Below are 17,711 nucleotides of genomic sequence, written 5' to 3' on the forward strand. Positions count from 1 at the left end.
AGGCTCCACAGGCTCCACAGGCTCAACCGCTGCAACAACACCGTCATCTGGATCATCCTCCTGCAGAAAAGGCACCTGGCGTCGCAATGCCAAATTATGGAGCATGGAGCAGGCGATGATGATGTCGCACACCTTCTTCAGTGAGTAGAATAGGGACCCACCTGTCATATGGAGGCACCTGAACCTGGCCTTCAGGAGGCCGAAGGTCCGCTCGATCACCCTCCTAGTCCGCCCATGGGCCTCATTGTACCGTTCCTCTGCCCTGGTCCTGGGATTCCTCACTGGGGTCAGTAGCCAGGACAGGTTGGGGTAACCAGAGTCCCCTAATAGCCATACACGGTGCCTCTGGAGTTCACCCATCATATCAGGGATGCTGCTATTCCGCAGGATGTAGGCGTCATGCACAGAGCCAGGGAACATAGCATTAACCTGGGAGATGTACTGGTCTGCCAAACAGACCATCTGGACATTCATGGAATGATAACTCTTCCTGTTCCTGTACACCTGTTCATTCCTGCGGGGGGGACCAGAGCTACATGGGTCCCATCAATGGCACCTATGACGTTGGGGATATGTCCAAGGGCATAGAAGTCACCTTCCACTGTAGGCAAATCCGCCACCTCAGGGAAAATGATGTATCTCCTTACGTGTTTCAGCAGGGCAGACAAAACTCTGGACAACACGTTGGAAAAAATAGGCTGGGACATCCCTGATGCCATGGCCACTGTTGTCTGAAAAGACCCACTTGCAAGGAAATGGAGCACTGACAGCACCTGCACGTCAGGGGGGATTCCAGTCGGATGGTGGATTGGTGACATCAGGTCTGGCTCCAACTGGGTACATAGTTCCTGGATTGTGGCACGGTCAAACCGGTAGGTCACGATGACATGTCGCTCTTCCATTGTCAACAGGTCCACCAGCGGTCGGTACACCTGTGGATTCCGCCATCTTCCAATATGTCCCAACTGACGGTGCCTAAGAAGGACAACAGTGAAGAAACTGTCAGCATTCCTCCAGGTATGTACCCACAGTGACACACAAGACTACACCAGACAATTAACCCATCCGGGAAAGGTTTTGAGTGTAGGCCTCGGTATGTGTGACATAGTAGTAATTGAAGCCATGTGGGCCCCTGAAATGGCGGCTGCCTGACCTCTAAACTGGGACAATGGAATTGTGGGGTAACTGCGCTGGCGTTGGACACCGTCGCGGTAGGCAGTCGTAGAGCGTGGCGCAATGCTGCATTGGTTAACATTGGACCCTATGGGTCCCAGGAGCCAATGAACAGGTGTGCTGGCGGTGATGATGCGCACCGCCGCGGACGTCACCGCCGCGGACTTCACCACCATTTTCTATCTCTTCAATCACTAGATACCTGACCTTCGACAGGAGAGGACCTACACTGCTAGTGCTGCTGTGACCTCGGTCTGGAAGCGACGATGGCTGCTGCGTCTGGGGAAAGGGCCCCTGCCTTCACTGCACAGGAGTTGGAGAAACTTGTGGATGGGGTCCTCCCCCAGTATACGCTACTCTACGGTCCTCCAGACCAACAGGTTAGTACACAGGGAGCACGTTGTATGGGCTAGGCCTGGGTGGAGAGGCCTGGGTGGATGAGGGAAGGGGGCAGAGTACATAGAACAGTCATGCATGGGGATGAATGGGCCACAGGGATAGAGTTGGGAGGGGGCCAATTACAACAACGGTGCTGTAGGTAAAGACTGTTCCTCTTTCCTTGTGCATGTCATGTAGGTCAGCGCCCACCAGAAGAGGGACATTTGGCGTGCCATCGCCAAGGAAGTCCGGACCCTGGGGGCCCACCAGAGACGGGGCACCCACTGCCGGAAGAGATGGGAGGACATTCGCCGCTGCAGCAAGAAGACGGCGGAGGCTCAGCTGGGGATGGCCTCCCAACGTGGGAGGGGTGCCCGTCGCACCATGACCCCCCTGATGTTCCGGATCCTGGCGGTGGCCTACCCGGAGTTGGATGGGCGCTTAAGGACATCACAGCAGACACAAGGGGGTGAGTACAACCTCATCCTATGGACTTTGCGTGCAGTGGAGCTGTCTGGCTGGGGGTGGTGGGCTGTGGGTGTCCCTAGGCCAGGGCGAGTTAGGTAGGCAAGGCCCCTCCGTTATGTAGGCCATGTGGCACCCTACCCCAGCTCAAAAAAAAGGCAAATTGATGTATAGTTGCCCCTTTGCCATCCATGTGGGCAGATTTCTACCATTGCCATGTAGGCCATATCCCAGAAATTGCATGTGCAGAGGGCAGGAGCACGGCGTAAGGCAGGGGGCTGCTGCGTTTGTCTTGTCCGCTAACTGTAGCGGTATGCCATGCACTAAAACTCTCTTTCTTCTGTCTCCCCCCGTTTTCTGCTCTCCCTGTCCTTCTGTACATCAGCATCAACAGGCGGAGGTACAGTGGCACCGGAGCACGAGGGAGCTGCATCCCACATGGACATGGAGGGCCACACCACAGACTCTGAACTCACCAGTGGGACGGAGGGCGAGGGGAGCTTCACGTCAGCCACAGGATCACCAAACAGCGACACGGACTCGTCCGCCGATGTGAGCTCCCCTGTGGTGGCAGCACCATCTGTGCGCCCCACTTCTACAGGTACAGCCGCCACCTCCCCTACCAGCACTGCCCTCCCAGCAGCCCCTCAGCGTTCACCCCGTGCCCGCTCACCCAGGAGGGTGGGCATCACCTTCGCCCCAGGCACCTCAGGCCCTGCCCCAGTCACTCCTGCTCCCCTCAGTGAGGAGGCCATTGACCTCCTCAGGTCACTCACTGTTGGGCAGTCTACCATTGTGAATGCCATCCAGGGTGTAGAACGAGAGTTGAAACACGGTAATGCATTCCTGGAAGGCATTCATTCTGGTAAGACTGTCCTTCAGCGAACCCTGCAATCTCTGGCCTCAGCACTGATGGCAGCCATTGTCCCTGTGTCCAGCCTCCCCCCTCCAACTTCCTCCACCCAGACCCAATCCCCTGTATCCCAGCCCATCCAAAGCACACCTACAGACCAGCATGCACACAAGTCAACACACACAAGTAGCTCAAGCAAACATAGGCACCACACACACCACAGGCACTCACACAAGCATCAGACCCATACAGACACAGCAACATCCACGGTCTCAACTGTGTCCCCCTCCTCCTCTTCTCCCTCCTCCCTCCCAGTCTTGTCTACACACACACCTGCATGCACCATATCTACAGGCACTAGGACTCGCACCAGGACACCCAGCACCACAAGCCGCTCACCTGCACTCACCACCTCCACTGACATATACACGTCCCCTGTGTCCTCTCCCAGTGTGTCTGTGACGCCCCCTCCCAAAGTACACAAACGCCGGCACTCACTCACCCAACATCCATCCACCTCACGACAGCCTCCAGTACCTGCACCCAAAACACCTAAAGTGACACCTCCTACAACCACCTCCTCTTCCTCCACTCCCAGAGCCCCTCCAGCTACCCATCCCAGTGTACGTCAGAAACTGTCCCTATGTCAAATTGACCTTTTTGCCCCCACCCCCCTTCCAATTCATCAGTCCCATCGTAGCGCCTCAGCCAAAAAACCTCCAGTACCAGTGGTGCGTGTACCAGGTTTTTGGAGTGCTCCGTCCACCAGGGCAGGCAGTAGGACCCGGAGCCCACTCCCTGTAAAGGCTCCAAAATTGGAGAGTGGACGACGGGACCGTGTCAAGACTCCTGGTGGGACAAACAGTGAAATGGGATCGAAGGCGATTGGTGAGTCATCTGTAACTCAAAAGAAGGTGGGGAAGGTCCTGAGGAAGTCTCCCCAACCTGTTGTGAGTGTCACGGCAGAGAAGTGCGCCATCATTTCCGGCGGTCCAGAAACAACCGCCAGCACCGTCGTTACTGGTCAGGAGTCCACCGCCGGAGTCACAGCCCAGGAGGGCTCAAGTATCGTCACTGGTCCAGAGACCACCGCCAGAGTCATAGCACAGGAGGGCCCAAGTATCGTCACTGATCCAGAGACCACCGCCAGAGTCATAGCCCAGGAGGGCCCAAGTATCGTTACTGGTCAGGAGACCACCGCCACCGCCGGAGTCACAGCCCACGAGGGCTCAAGTATCGTAACTGGTCAGGAGACCACCGCCAGAGTCATAGCCCAGGAGGGCCCAAGTGTCGTTATTGGTCAGGAGACCACCGCCACCGCCGGAGTCACAGCCCATGAGGGTCCAGAATCCCACAGCCCCGCTGGGCAATGATGGAACGTCAAGCCACACACCAATGTCCAGTGTGTAGATCGTCATGCCACACACCAATGTCCAGTGTGGAGTTCGTCATGCCACACACCAATGTCCAGTGTGGAGTTCGTCATGCCACACACCAATGTCCATTGTGGAGTTCGTCATGCCACAAACCAATGTCCATTGTGGAGTTCGTCATGCCACACACCAATGTCCATTGTGGAGTTCGTCACGTCACACACCAATGTCCAGTGTGGAGTTCATCATACCACACACCAATGTCCATTGTGGAAATCGTAATGCCACACACCAAAATCCGTACCAGAACCGCCATGGCAAAGCACTGCTGAACAGGGCAAAGACTGCCATGCTGAAGACCGCTGAACAGGGCAAAGACCGCCATGCTGAAGACCACTGAACAGGGCAAAGACTGCCATGGCAAAGCACCGCTGAACAAGGCCAAGACTGCCATGGTGAAGACCGCTGAACAAGGCCAAGACCGCCATGGTGAAGACCGCTGAACAGGGCAAAGACCGCCATGGCAAAGCACCGCTGAACAAGGCCAAGACTGCCATGGTAAAGCACCGCTGAACAAGGCCAAGACTGCCATGGTGAAGACCGCTGAACAAGGCCAAGACCGCCAAGGTGAAGACCGCTGAACAGGGCAAAGACTGCCATGGCAAAGCACCGCTGAACAAGGCCAAGACTGCCATGGTGAAGACCGCTGAACAAGGCCAAGACCGCCATGCTGAAGACCGCTGAACAAGGCCAAGAGCGCCATGGTGAAGACCGCTGAACAAGGCCAAGAGTGCCATGGTGAAGACCGCTGAACAAGGCCAAGACCGCCATGGTGAAGACCGCTGAACAGGGCAAAGACCGCCATGGTGAAGACCGCTGAACAGGGCCAAGACCGCCATGGTGAAGACCGCTGAACAGGGCAAAGACCGCCATGGTGAAGACCGCTGAACAGGGCAAAGACCGTCATGGTGAAGACCGCTGAACAGGGCCAAGACCGCCATGGTGAAGACCGCTGAACAGGGCAAAGACCGTGTGGGTATGAATAGTCCGGCACATCAGGCATCGTTCTCCCATGTGCAGCTGGGACTGTGACAGGACATGTACTTTCACGGGGAGACTCATCCAGTCTGGGCACCAGTCCCACCCAGTACCAGTAGAGAACTGCATCTACTTGCGAAGATGTGTCTTTGCACTCCCCAGGATGGCACAGTGGGCAAGCCACCCACTGTAGAGACTTGAGAGACTGTGGCTTTGCACTCCCCAGGATAAAGCAGTGGGCAAGCCACCCACTGTAGAGACTTGAGAGACTGTGGCTTTGCACTCCCCAGGATGGCACAGTGGGCAACCCACCCACTGAAGTGACTTGAGAGACTGTGGCTTTGCACTCCCCAGGATACATCAATGGGCATGGAGCCCCGTCGTGGATCTGGCTTTGCATTCATCTGGCTGAGGTGCCCCCCCCCTTACAGTCCCCCTGAGGTGCCTGTATTGTTTCTATCTGATGCCCCGGCAGTGTTCTCTCGGATTTTGGTCAGGTATCTATTGTGGGCGTCGCCCATGCATTTTTGGACTGTTGGTGTACGGACATTGTTGTGTACATATCTGCACTACTTCTTGTATTGTACATTTATTTTTGACAGATTTCGTGATATATATATATACGTATATTTTTTAATGAGTAGTATATTGGCACAATACAAAGTTTGACCGCTATTCGCTTTGTCTTTGCATTCTTCCGGGGGGATTGTGGGTTGTTACTGTGATTTTTGTGAATGCATTGGTGTGTATGTTGTAATATGTGAGGGTGTTTGGTGGGTGTCCCCGTAACTTTTGCCTCCCCCCTCCCCCGTGTCGTAGGTGCTGTACTCACCGGTATGTTCTGCAGCTACGTTGCTGTTGGTCGTAGATGAGCAGGAATGCAAGGGCAGGGAGTATTTGTAGTTCCGGCTCCATGGTGTCCTCGTTCCTCGTGGGATTTGTAGAGGTGAGCGTTTTCCCATAGCACAAGCTGTTTCCGCCGTGTTTTTATCCACGGTGAATCCGCCACGGAAAAGGTGGCGGATTGGTGTGTTGTGATAGTGTGGGCGGTACATTGTCTTCCGCCTGTCTGTTGGCGGTAACCGCCGCGCTGTTTGTCTGTACCGCCGTGGCGGGCGGTGTGTTAAAGTGGCTGTCTTAGTTGGCGGTTTCCGCCAGGGTCGTAATTCCCTTTTTTTGTCCGCCGGCCTGTTTGCGGTATTACCGCAGCTTTAACACCGTCCGCCAGGGTTGTAATGACCACCATAGTCTCAGCTCAAGATACAGTGATTCTGGGCAAATCGCTTAATCTCCCAATGCCTAAAAACAGAATGGCTACTTGTCCAATGTAAGCGCTCTGATACCTAATAGTCCAGAATGCGCTGTACAAATATGCAAAAATGGCTTTCAATCCTCATTCAGGCTGTTTGCACCTGGAGGGCCACCTGGCTGGTTTTCTAACCTGTTCTGTTTCATGTCCTGGTCACTACAAAAATATGAATATCATCTAAAGCCATTATTTTTAGCCCTTATCTGGACATAATCTAAACAGCAACTATAAAAGAAAACACATTTAAAAGTGCTCTAGGGCTGCATTTGATCCTTGAATAATAACTGAAGTAAACAGAGGCAGAAACGACTTGTTACAAATTAATACATACAATTTTCATTTAGTCCTATTTAGTATTGTGTCCAGGACTTTGCAAACTACTAAAACAGCAACAAATGACATCAAATTTCCTCTTAGGAAGCTGGCAACCCTATTTGCATCCCAATAGTTGAAGGTGATCCTGAACCTGCATGGCACAGCAATGCACTCCTCCCAGACACTGACAAGCATCTCTTTTATAGCTCATCAGGGGCTGAAAGAGTGAGATTTGCTTGCCTTTGGAAGGGTCCCTTCCTTATTCCTGGCAGCGCTATCCATGCCTGCAAGGCACAAAAGAGAAGTGGGCCTTCCCTGGGCCTCGCACTGCTGGCGCATCGGTCAGGGGGGACACTGGTGCGAGGCCCCAAAATTGTTGGCTGAGCGCGGGGCCCTGAGCTGCTGCCCATGCCTAGCTCTGGCCTTGAGTGTCTCTGCTGCTTCATGTTGAGCCACTAATGGTTCTTGACATCTGCACATCTCTAGATGAATATGTGTTCAGAGGTGGTTCCTCCCTAGAGGCAAGAGGGGGCTGACCTACTTTGATCTCTCACTCACCTTGAAAATAAAGCAGCCTTCATTTTTAATTTAAATTTTAAGTGCAATTATAAAATTCATGTTTGGTGGGCCTTCTTACTGCCTAACGCCTGGCTGGAACAACTTGTATTGCTACCGTGGAGAGATGGGGTGTGGCTGATGTCCTGGAGATCTCTGCCGCTGTGTAAATAAAGTGAACATGACAGACTGACAGGTCTCCGGACTCGGCCAGCCTGATGTGTACTTTAGGACTGTGAGTTTAAAACTAGTGTGGAGGGTGAGGAATGGGGGAAGCTAATGCAGCTCTCATGACTTCACTTCGCAGCTGGGTTACTTCAGCCTGCCAAAATGTGATGCAGATCGCATGCTATTTAATATAACAAATATCATATGAGCTGCACAGGCATTGGCTCTTTCAAACAAAGCAACCTCCCCAAGCTCGAGCAGTGTGAAGCCAGGGAGAACGGGAGCAATATTAGCACATTTATAGTTGTGGCTTTATTTTCAAGTGCACAACGATGAGACAGTTTCTTGTCTGACAGTGTTCAGCTAGTGTGCACGAGCCAGGAAGATATCTTCTAAGACAGATGTCTTCAACCTTTTCCGTAGTAAAAGCTACTTATGTTCAATGAAATCATACAGAGCTACGAATATTATCTGAATTTTAATACTGACCATATCAGGCAAGTTTATTTCAAATATAAACTTTTCAGTTTGTGTAGGCTGGGCTGCACACAGGAGAGCTACTTATGGGTAGCTCCAGAGCTACAGGTAGCTCACGAGCTACTCATTGGAGACACCAGAGGACCATGCAGACAGCTGAGCTGTGTGTATCCCCAAAAACTTAATCAGGCTTTGGTTTACTTGCCTTAGTTTAATGATTCGTGACAGTGGCACTACAGAAAAGGAGGCTGCAGCCACAGTACTAAGGAAGCACAAGTGGGTGTTTTAAATAGCTGACTGGGACTGCTCTAATTACAAAAAGACATCATGTAAAACAGAAACGTTGTGAAATGCCTTTTATATTAACACAGCTACATTTTTAACCACTTATTTCATAAATGTGAACACATCATAGTTTGAAACTAAGCAATGATGGTGAGAAACATAAAAAGCAAGATGTTTATAGGTCACAGATTCAGAACATTTTTATTTAGCTAAGGAATTTCATGCCAAGGGCCAGAAAATAATAACGTGGACACTGCTGAAGGAAACAAGATTCTTGTAGAACTATACAGCAGAGTCAATATAAAGTGCTCATTTCAAAGGTAGGGCAGCCTTTTTACATTTCAGTCTGAGGTTGTGTGCATTTTATGTCATAAACATGTCACAAACGTTTTCTAGTTATAGCTGACAATAATCTATGTGCTTACGATTTAAAATGCACTGTCTTTCAATGCTTACACTAATTTTATTAGAGTACTAGAGATGGAAAAGCTGCTCCCACTATAATGAATATACAAGTGAAAGGACACTACTTTTGGCATGTTATAACGGGGTGAATTATTATAAAGGCGTAAAAGTTATCCATCATTTACCTATTTAGGATGTTCAAATTGCTCGTCCCAAAATTTCAGAGTTACGTTGCGGATTTATGGTAATTACCTCCTTCGGTCAATTGGTGACACTTGCTTTGTTCAAATTTGAAGATGACTTTTACATCCTACCTCTTTCAAATGTCAGCAGCCACTACTGTGTGTTATCAGGGGCCAGTGCGAGCTCAGGGTCTCAGGTCACCAGGTTGCCAAGCCTAAGGAGTTGTCCTTCAATTTTCCCGCCAACCCAAAGGCACATGTTCATTGGTACTTTGCCACCACTCTACTCCTTACTTGCTCTGCTGCCTCATGGGCCCGATGAGCTGCTTGAGCCAGTCTGCTGGAGCCTTCAGGTACATGTACCTGGAAGCCTAAGTGTTTTTATGGGTTTGTTGATTTGATTGCGGACTGGGCCAGACAGGACTATGATTTGGCTACTAAATGCAGCAGTCAGTGGGCCTCCTGCCCGTGCCAAGAGTGCATTGGGGACAGGCGGCTTACGAGAGCCCTGAGTCCCTTATGTGCTATAAGACATAAGACAATACAACAAACCCTCCCCTGACAAGCATAATGATGGCTAAGGGCAAGGCCCCCTACTATTTAAGGAAAGCTGGTCAAGTTCACCAAAATTCCTCCCTTATACAGGGAATATCCAGCTCACGGGTGGAACAGACGAGATGGCACTCAGAGGGCCACTCGTGAAGCAAATACCTCCACCCTGTGAGACTCACTGAGGGACTTGGAGGCATAAACCTGGAGCAATTCCTCGAGGCAAGGATATGATATACCCTGCTTCCTTATCAAGTGGGCACGTCTCACCCTTGCACAAAAGACTCTGCTCTGCTTTGGGCCCCACCAAGCCCCATAACTGCCTACTTCCTTAACTATAGGGACAGTTATTTAATTCTCAGAGACGAGGATAGGCCATCTGACACCGAACATTTGCAAAAGCTGGCATGTAACCACCCAACGTGAAGCTAAGTATACTTGCTTAACTGGTTCTTAAGATGTACTATAAGGCAAGGTAAGCAGGAGATGGGAATAAGAGCCTCGCCTGTTCACAGGTGAGGAGTTATGAAAAGTTAAGGTGGCAGATGCTTCCAGCTAGGAAGTATGGGTGGGGTGTTAGGGAACGGTTTGGTTGAGCGCATTAGGTTTAGGCAGACAGAAGAGGCTACTAGAGACCAGACAAAAATGTAGACATATAGCACTCAAGCAGACAATAAGCAACACCCAGAGGTATTATATGACTGCAACATGGAATGTTCATAGGACCCTGAACAAAACCAAAAGTGGGGCAGTCATGTTGTGTGCTATTACAAGAGACTCATCTTCTGGGAGCCTGTTATGAATTTTTAGGGCAGCACAGGTATAATAGCCTACCACGCAGTGTTTAAACAACTCTGCTGAGGTGTGGTGGTCCCACTACACAAGACCTTCCACTTGGTAGTCTCAAAGGTAAACATGGATGATTTAGGTAGGTTTATAGCGATAACAGGGATACTAGAGGGAATGCTACGGTCGATCTGCAGGGTTTATGTTCCTCACTCTAGTTAATAATACACAGTATCCAATGTCCTACTCCACACCCTGGTAGGAATGACAGTAGTGGAGGGCATTTCAGTGCTATCATGAATAATGAATAAGCCTCACAATATAGACTACCCCTCAGTTGCCAGAATGTTGGCAGTTTTTAAGTAGGTGACATCCCTGGGGTTAGATGATGCATGACATAAGTGATACGCAGAAAGAAACAATTCACAAACTACTCGCTCGCTCATCGATGCTTCTCCCAACTAGATTACCTACTTGTCCTGGCCATTAGCCTTAATGGCACTCTGGATGCCTGAGTATTGCCAAGGGTTGTCTGATCATGCCACAGTGGAGGTACTATTGTTGTTCCCTCATCGTGGCCCCAGAGGCAATTGGCACCTTAATGCATGGTGGCTAAAAGATGATGTATTTACTGTCTTTTTGCACAATGCCATAGAGCACGATTCTAAGCTAAATTCAACCTCAATATCATACTTGGTTACCTCTGGGAGGCATTCAACACAGTGATCCTGAGAAGGCCATTCTCCTACATCCAGGGAAAAAAGACAGAGTGAGATACAGTTGAGCAGGAGGAAGTCCTGGAGCTTAAATGGTTTCTGCCAAGCGAGCACAAAGAGGTGGAGAGCACGCAGCTTGTGCAGCTCCACCTGGTGCTAAAGAAAAAGCGTATAGAAAGAGCCAAGCTGTCACTGACAATATTCCAATACAACATTTATGAGGCAGTGAATAAAGCAGGCAAGCATATATGCTGTGTTGCACATAGGGATACTAAAGCCAAAATTCTTCCCCCAATACAAAACTCTGAGGGGCAGTGTGTCACAGACTCACTAGCAATCGCAGCAGTATTTGCAGACCACTATTGAGAGCTATATAATGAGAATACCCCCCTCTAGAATTGGAAATGCTCAACCCCATCAAAAACAACTTAATTGTATGGGCACTCTCCTACACCAAATGTGAAGAACTAGAGTTTCTGCTCTATTTGGAAGAGATATAGCGGGCCATATCTGATATGCCTTCAGGCCAAGACCAGCAGCTCAAATGTTTTCCCAATACATTTTGTTTACAACTCCTCGCTTATAGCACCTCATCTATTAGTTCTAGTTGAAAAGACTAGGTAGAGCAATTCTTTCCTTGTAGAACAATGCAGCGCAACAATAATCCCCATTCTAAAGCCTGTCAAGCCACCAGATGAGTGTGCCTCATATCGACCCATATTATTACTTAGTGTAGAAACCAAGGTCATAGCAAACATTCTGGGCTCCTCGCTAGAAAGGTTGATACATACAATGGTCCATATAACCCAAAATGGCTTTATGTGGGATAGGAGAACAAGGCACTGCTTTTGGCATGTCAATGGTGCTTTGGTCAATGCAGCTGACTTACATGATCCATTGCCACCAGTTCTTAAGGATTATGAAAAAAGCTTTTGATAGGTATATTTGCCCTTCTCATTCCAAGTGCTTCAGAAACAATGGGATCCTGTGGTTCCCATTCCCCACTGAGCGAGGCACTTCCAAGGGCTGCCCCTCTCTCCTCTCTTTTTTGCCCTACTCATCAAACCCCTTGCAGAATGGATTAGAAGGGGCACGCATATTGAAGGGTTTCACTGGCCAATGGGATGGAGGACAGAGTGTCCGCATACGTGGACGATCTCTTGCTTTTCATCCAGCATCAGGAGAGCTTGTTACAACAGCTGACACAGATGCTAAAAGTTTATGGAGATGCCCCTGGTTTGAAATGGAGTAAGTCTACTTAAAGCAAATATACAGCACTTGTTGCAGAGACCAGTACACACCGACCTTGAAATAGCTGAAGACCACTTTAAATACTTGGGTATGATAGTAACCCAAAGCAAATAGAGAGGATGGGGCCTAATCATCATCTCCACAATACGACTCACTTGTTGGGAGTTAGAAACATGGTCCGCTTTGCCCAGTTCCATGATGGGTAGAGCTGACATTAAAAAAAATTATCCCCTTGCCACGTATCATGTACATGCTATCCAACTCCCTTTTTTACTCTCCTGCCTACTTTCTTCCCAGGCCTGCAACCAATGATCACCTGTGGGCAGGAAAATTCCCTTGAGTATCCTCCCAGAAATGCACCATGTTCTCATATGAAGGGAGTTCCTGACATTCGCCTCTACCACTTGACTGCACAGCTGGTCCTGATTTGTGACTGACTGTTTAGGGACAGACAGGTTTCGGCCTCTGGCTGGAGATGGACCCTTAGAAGCTAGGCACTTTGCTCTTATTATATGGTGCCCTCCTCAGCCCCACAATCACTACATCAAATGGAGAGACTCCCACTCCTGTGCTGGCAGAGGACCCTAACGCACATCAAATGGTTAGATGGTCTCACCAAACTAGACCCCCCTGCCATGCGAGAAGTGTTTGGTGCAAGTAATGCAGGACCCTGGATTAAGAGCATAGGCCCTTATTTGAATCCAACACCTGGAGGACATCTTGGAACAAGACTATACAAAATCTTACGAAGAACTAGCAATAGATTTTGAACTGCACAAATTCCAGTTTTAAAGATACCTGTCGCTCCACCATGCCCTAACTGCGTTCAAAGATGATTTAGATACAGTCGATGTTAATCCACTGGAACCCAAGCTGATAAAGGAACCACCAGGCCACAAAGGTATCTCAATAATATATATGTTGTTGCTCCTCAGCACCATGGACCTGCTAGTTGGGACACAATCCACAAGGGAATGAGACCTGGGAGAGCTGACTGATGATGAATGGCAAAAGTCCATGATGGCTGCCATGGGCTGGCCATCACCTCCAATCTTGGGATAGCTCAATTAGTCTACTTTAATAGAAAGTTCTCTACAGTCCTGAAAGGGTCTGGAAGATGAATAAAGCGATAAAGCCTGCTTGCACCTGATGTGGTGACCTCACAGGCTCATTTTATCATGTTATATGGAAATATCCACACATTCACTTATACAGGAGGCAGATATACGAGTCTGTTGCCAGGATCTCACACTTGCCCACCACTCCTGACCCTGAAGTAACATTCTTAGGCATAATGGAGGGCTAGTCTGCTTTGAAAGAGCAGGGGATACTGGCTGGACTTGGCCTCATAGTTGCTAAAAGAGACATTGTACAACACTGGTGGTAAGATACACTACTGCTAAGAATAAATAGATAAGAGGAATGGACTATTTGCTGCATTGTAGAATTGGTTTGAAATTAATTAAAACCAATAAAACAGTGTACATGATGTACTAGCGCCTACAACAGCAGGAGACTGATGTGATCTTTATGTAATACAGTGCACTAACCCAGTGTGCAGGAGGATTCCACTTCTGCTTGCTGCACAGAAGACACAGTTTTAAATAATGTGGTGTCATAGTGTTACAAATTTTCCAAACAAGTTCTCCACACCTCTTTTCATTAAGGGTAATATGCATTTCTGATTTCTAAACAGCAATATGAAACTAAACATGTAAACTTACAAGTTAGTGTTTTAGCTAATAGGATGGCTTTCCTCCCTATTACTGTCTGTTCGATCAGCAGAATATGGGGGACTACTTTGTCTCCCTCAACCTCTCTCTGTTTCCGTCCTACTTTGGCTCCTTCAATCTCTCCCTGCTTCTGTCCTTCTCCATGTCCTTTGCTTGACACATCACTTTCCCACCTCTCACTCAGCATCCGCTTTTCCACCCCAGACCTCTTTACACATTGTGTGCTGCCAACACACTATCTGGATGGCCATCTTAAAATAGTTTTTCAACCATTCCAGGATGGCTGTCTGCACATACATGCGTGGTTGGTATCTTCAATTAGAATATGTTATATTTTAACAAATCCCATTCAAAAGTGAGATGTGGGCGTCCACTATAGCCAACTTTGCACAAAACGTGTGGTCCCAGGTGGAAAAAGAAAGTGATGCTGTGCTATTTTATAGCGTGGAATGATTGCCACTAAGACATGCTGACTGTGTCATACAGGCTGTTGGGTAAACTTTTTCTGTGTTGGAGACCCAAATGTTAACCCACCTCTACATGAGGTGAGGGAGTCTTGAATGTGGCAGAACAGTGCATCTACTGACAGCCCCTGCTTTTCAACCTGCAAAATATCCACACTGTACCTATGGTGTTCCGAGGAAAACTTATTTTCTGGAAACGGGTGGCTTCTGCAAGGATACTCAGTTTGCTATGGCAGTGCAAACAGCTTACGTCTCGGCTCTGCCCATAAGCAAGATTCTATAAAAAAAAAAAAAAACGAAAGACACAAGACATCAGAACTGGTGAGTGAGAACAAAAACAAAAAAACTGCAAGAAAAATGTATATCCAATTCAATGCCTGCACAACTCAATGGTTTGCTACTACCCACTTTCTCTTAGTATCTGGAGACAAGAAATGTTTAGAAAGAGACTAAGCAAGTGAATTAGTTTTCTCATATGACAGCCTGAGAATACCTCTGATAACATGACACATGTGCCCCAAGATAGCAATATATTTTAAGAGCCCTATAAGACCACCTGCTGCTTACGTTTCTGCATTATGCTTATACATATGCTTGGAAGCATAAGCCCAGAGTTGAAGGGCAGGTAAGGGGAACCTAACAATTAAAATAATCAGGGGAAAGACCCGGACATACCCCGTGTCATGCATGTGGAAAGGCAATCATTATTTATGCAAATTTGAAATGCCTTTAACAAGGTATGGGAAAATTAGTAATACCCCTATATGGGCATGTGGAACATAACAACGGTTTTATTATGCTTGTACTCCTAGATTACTAACATTTGTTCCTCTATGTCCTTGCTGATCCAGTCCTTTCACTTTTCACTCTATATTCTAAATAATTTGGGAGTGATAAAAAAGTTACTTACCTTCGTAACAATCAATCTGGTGGATTTTTTCTCTACCCTATAGATTCCTCACTATCTGAATATCTCAGAAGTCAGGCTGAATCTAGAAACTTCTCAATATTCCTCCACATCAGTAGGGGGCGCTGGCTTTGCTTTGAAGCCATAAACAGCATCCTTGTGGCACCATAAAGTGCACCCGCAGGCTTTCTCACATCATTTTCCAACCTTCTTTTTTTATTTATTTTTATTGTTTTTGTTTCAAACAAGAACACCAAGCAATACAGGGTTTGCAATGTTGGGTACACAAATGCATATTAGGATTGTTCATAGGCGTTTCTCACTTATTGCACCTTAACACTGGACATGTCCTCAGGACCAACATGGCGCTCTTACGACCTCTCCTGTCGAGTTCGTCCCCATCCCCAAGTCCACTCCCTCGAGCCGTTGCCCAGGCTCCCCATATCTTCTCTCATATCCTAGGACAGCCCCTGCCTCTATATATCACCTCCTCCGCTCTTTGGCACCAGTCCAGGTCATGCTGCCAATCTGATACTAGTAGGATGGCTATGCACCCCCACGCCCTTTCAATATTTAGTTTAGCTATTCCCGAAGCCAGTCTTAACCTAATGTCGGTTTATCTGGGCCAGGAATGGTCTCCTGATATTCCAAGGCTTAGCCACTTAGGGTCCAAAGGTACGGCGAGCGTGATGGTTCGGGACATTTCACTGATTATACTAGTCCAGCCCAGCCCCAGAGTGTGTGTATGAATGTGGCTTCTTCATTGCAGCCCTCAGACACTGCGAGTTCACTGTCCTACCGATTTTGTGTAGCAATGTGCGGGAGTAGTATGCTCTATGCAGGGTTTTCAGCTGGACAAACCGAAATCTGGCCCTAATGGCTATGTCCCTGGAGCTGCCAAGGGCTTCCCCCCACTTATGTTCTTCTAGGTGTCCAAGGTCTGCCTCCCATGCCTCCCGCAATTTGCTCAATCGGTCTGGGGAATTATTGATACATTTTTTGTAAATCAGTGAGATTCCTTTCTGGGAAGTGGTTCCACTAGGACCCTATCTTCCAGTGGTGAGGACTCTGGCAGTTGGTCCCCCTCCCTGAAATGTCTCCTAAGTGCGTGCCCCAGTTGCAGGTACCGGTAATGTTCAGTGTCTGCCATCGCGTATTCCTCTCCAAGTGTCTCGAAGCTGTTATAAGCCTGTCCCCTCCACACATCGCACAAGTGCCCTATGCCTTTTGTCTCCCATTTCTGGAAGCCCTGGAGGCCTCTCACCTCAGAAAAGTCATCACTATGCCCCAGCGGTGTGAGGTCAGTGAGCTTCCCAGCCTACCCCAAATAGTGAGTTGCTTCTTTCCATGCCTGGATCACAACCCTTGTGTCGTGCAGCAGGGTTCGTTCACACCTGGTGTCATGCAGTAGAGCCTAGGGCCCTCCTCTTCCCATCATGCTCCTGTCCATCCTGAGCGCTGGGTCCTGCTGATCTGCGAATACCCACTCATTAGCCACAATAAGGCGGGACACCCAGTAATATTTCCAGAAGTCCGGTATTGCTAGTCCCTCATCATACACCCCCCTTTGCAGTTTGGCCAGGGCGATTTTGGGCACACCCCTACCCCACAGCAGCCTATGCACCTCCGTGTCTATTGTGCTGAAAGTTTGTTTCAGAATCTTATAAGGAGTAGTCTGCATCACATATAGCAGTCTCGGCAGACTCATCATTTTGACCCCATCAGGGTCAAAAGGAGGTCATGCCAATGTGTTACATCCCCTTTCAGCCTTTCTAATTGGGGAGATACATTTCTTTTCAGGAAGTCCAGGGGATCTCTAGTCGTGTACATGCCTAAATAACAGAAGCCTTCTCTCACTACAGCAGCCTCCAATTCCAGGGTAGGCTGGGACTCTCCCAAGAGAGGGGGAACATCACAGATTTTGACCAGTTTATAGTGTAACCAGAATGTTCTCTGAAGATCTTAAAGATATGCATCAGCCAACCTATCGTAAGGGAGGGCTTCCAGACATATAGGAGTATGTCATCGGCATAAAGAGATATGCACTCCTCCCAGCCTCCCGGGACCTGTATCCTCCCTGACCAGTGGATCCTAACAGACACAGGCCGCCAGTGGTTCCAGAGCCAGAGCAAAGAGTAGAGGAGATAGGAGACACCCCTGACAGGTACCCCTCACCAACTTAAATTTCCTAGACACCACTCGGTTAACCCTCACACATGCCATGGGAGTAGTGTACACTAATTTGGTCCATGCACAAAACTGTGGGCCAAAGCCCCATCTCACAGGACAGCAAACATATAGTTTCATTCTAGTGAATCGAACGCCATCT

General features: G+C 48.7%; 1 protein-coding gene across 1 annotated transcript in view; it reads right to left on the reverse strand.

The window, feature by feature from the left end:
- The window catches only part of LOC138284012 (uncharacterized), a 367,741-nt gene that overhangs the window by 36,373 nt on the left and 313,657 nt on the right, over positions 1–17,711 (reverse strand). The window contains exon 8 of the mRNA XM_069222348.1: positions 14,638–14,752. Coding sequence (XP_069078449.1) covers positions 14,638–14,752 — 115 coding nt within the window. The remainder of the gene's footprint in view (positions 1–14,637; positions 14,753–17,711) is intronic.

This window comes from Pleurodeles waltl, chromosome 3_1 (genome assembly GCF_031143425.1).
Source record: "Pleurodeles waltl isolate 20211129_DDA chromosome 3_1, aPleWal1.hap1.20221129, whole genome shotgun sequence".
In the NCBI taxonomy this organism is placed as follows: Eukaryota; Metazoa; Chordata; class Amphibia; order Caudata; family Salamandridae; genus Pleurodeles; species Pleurodeles waltl.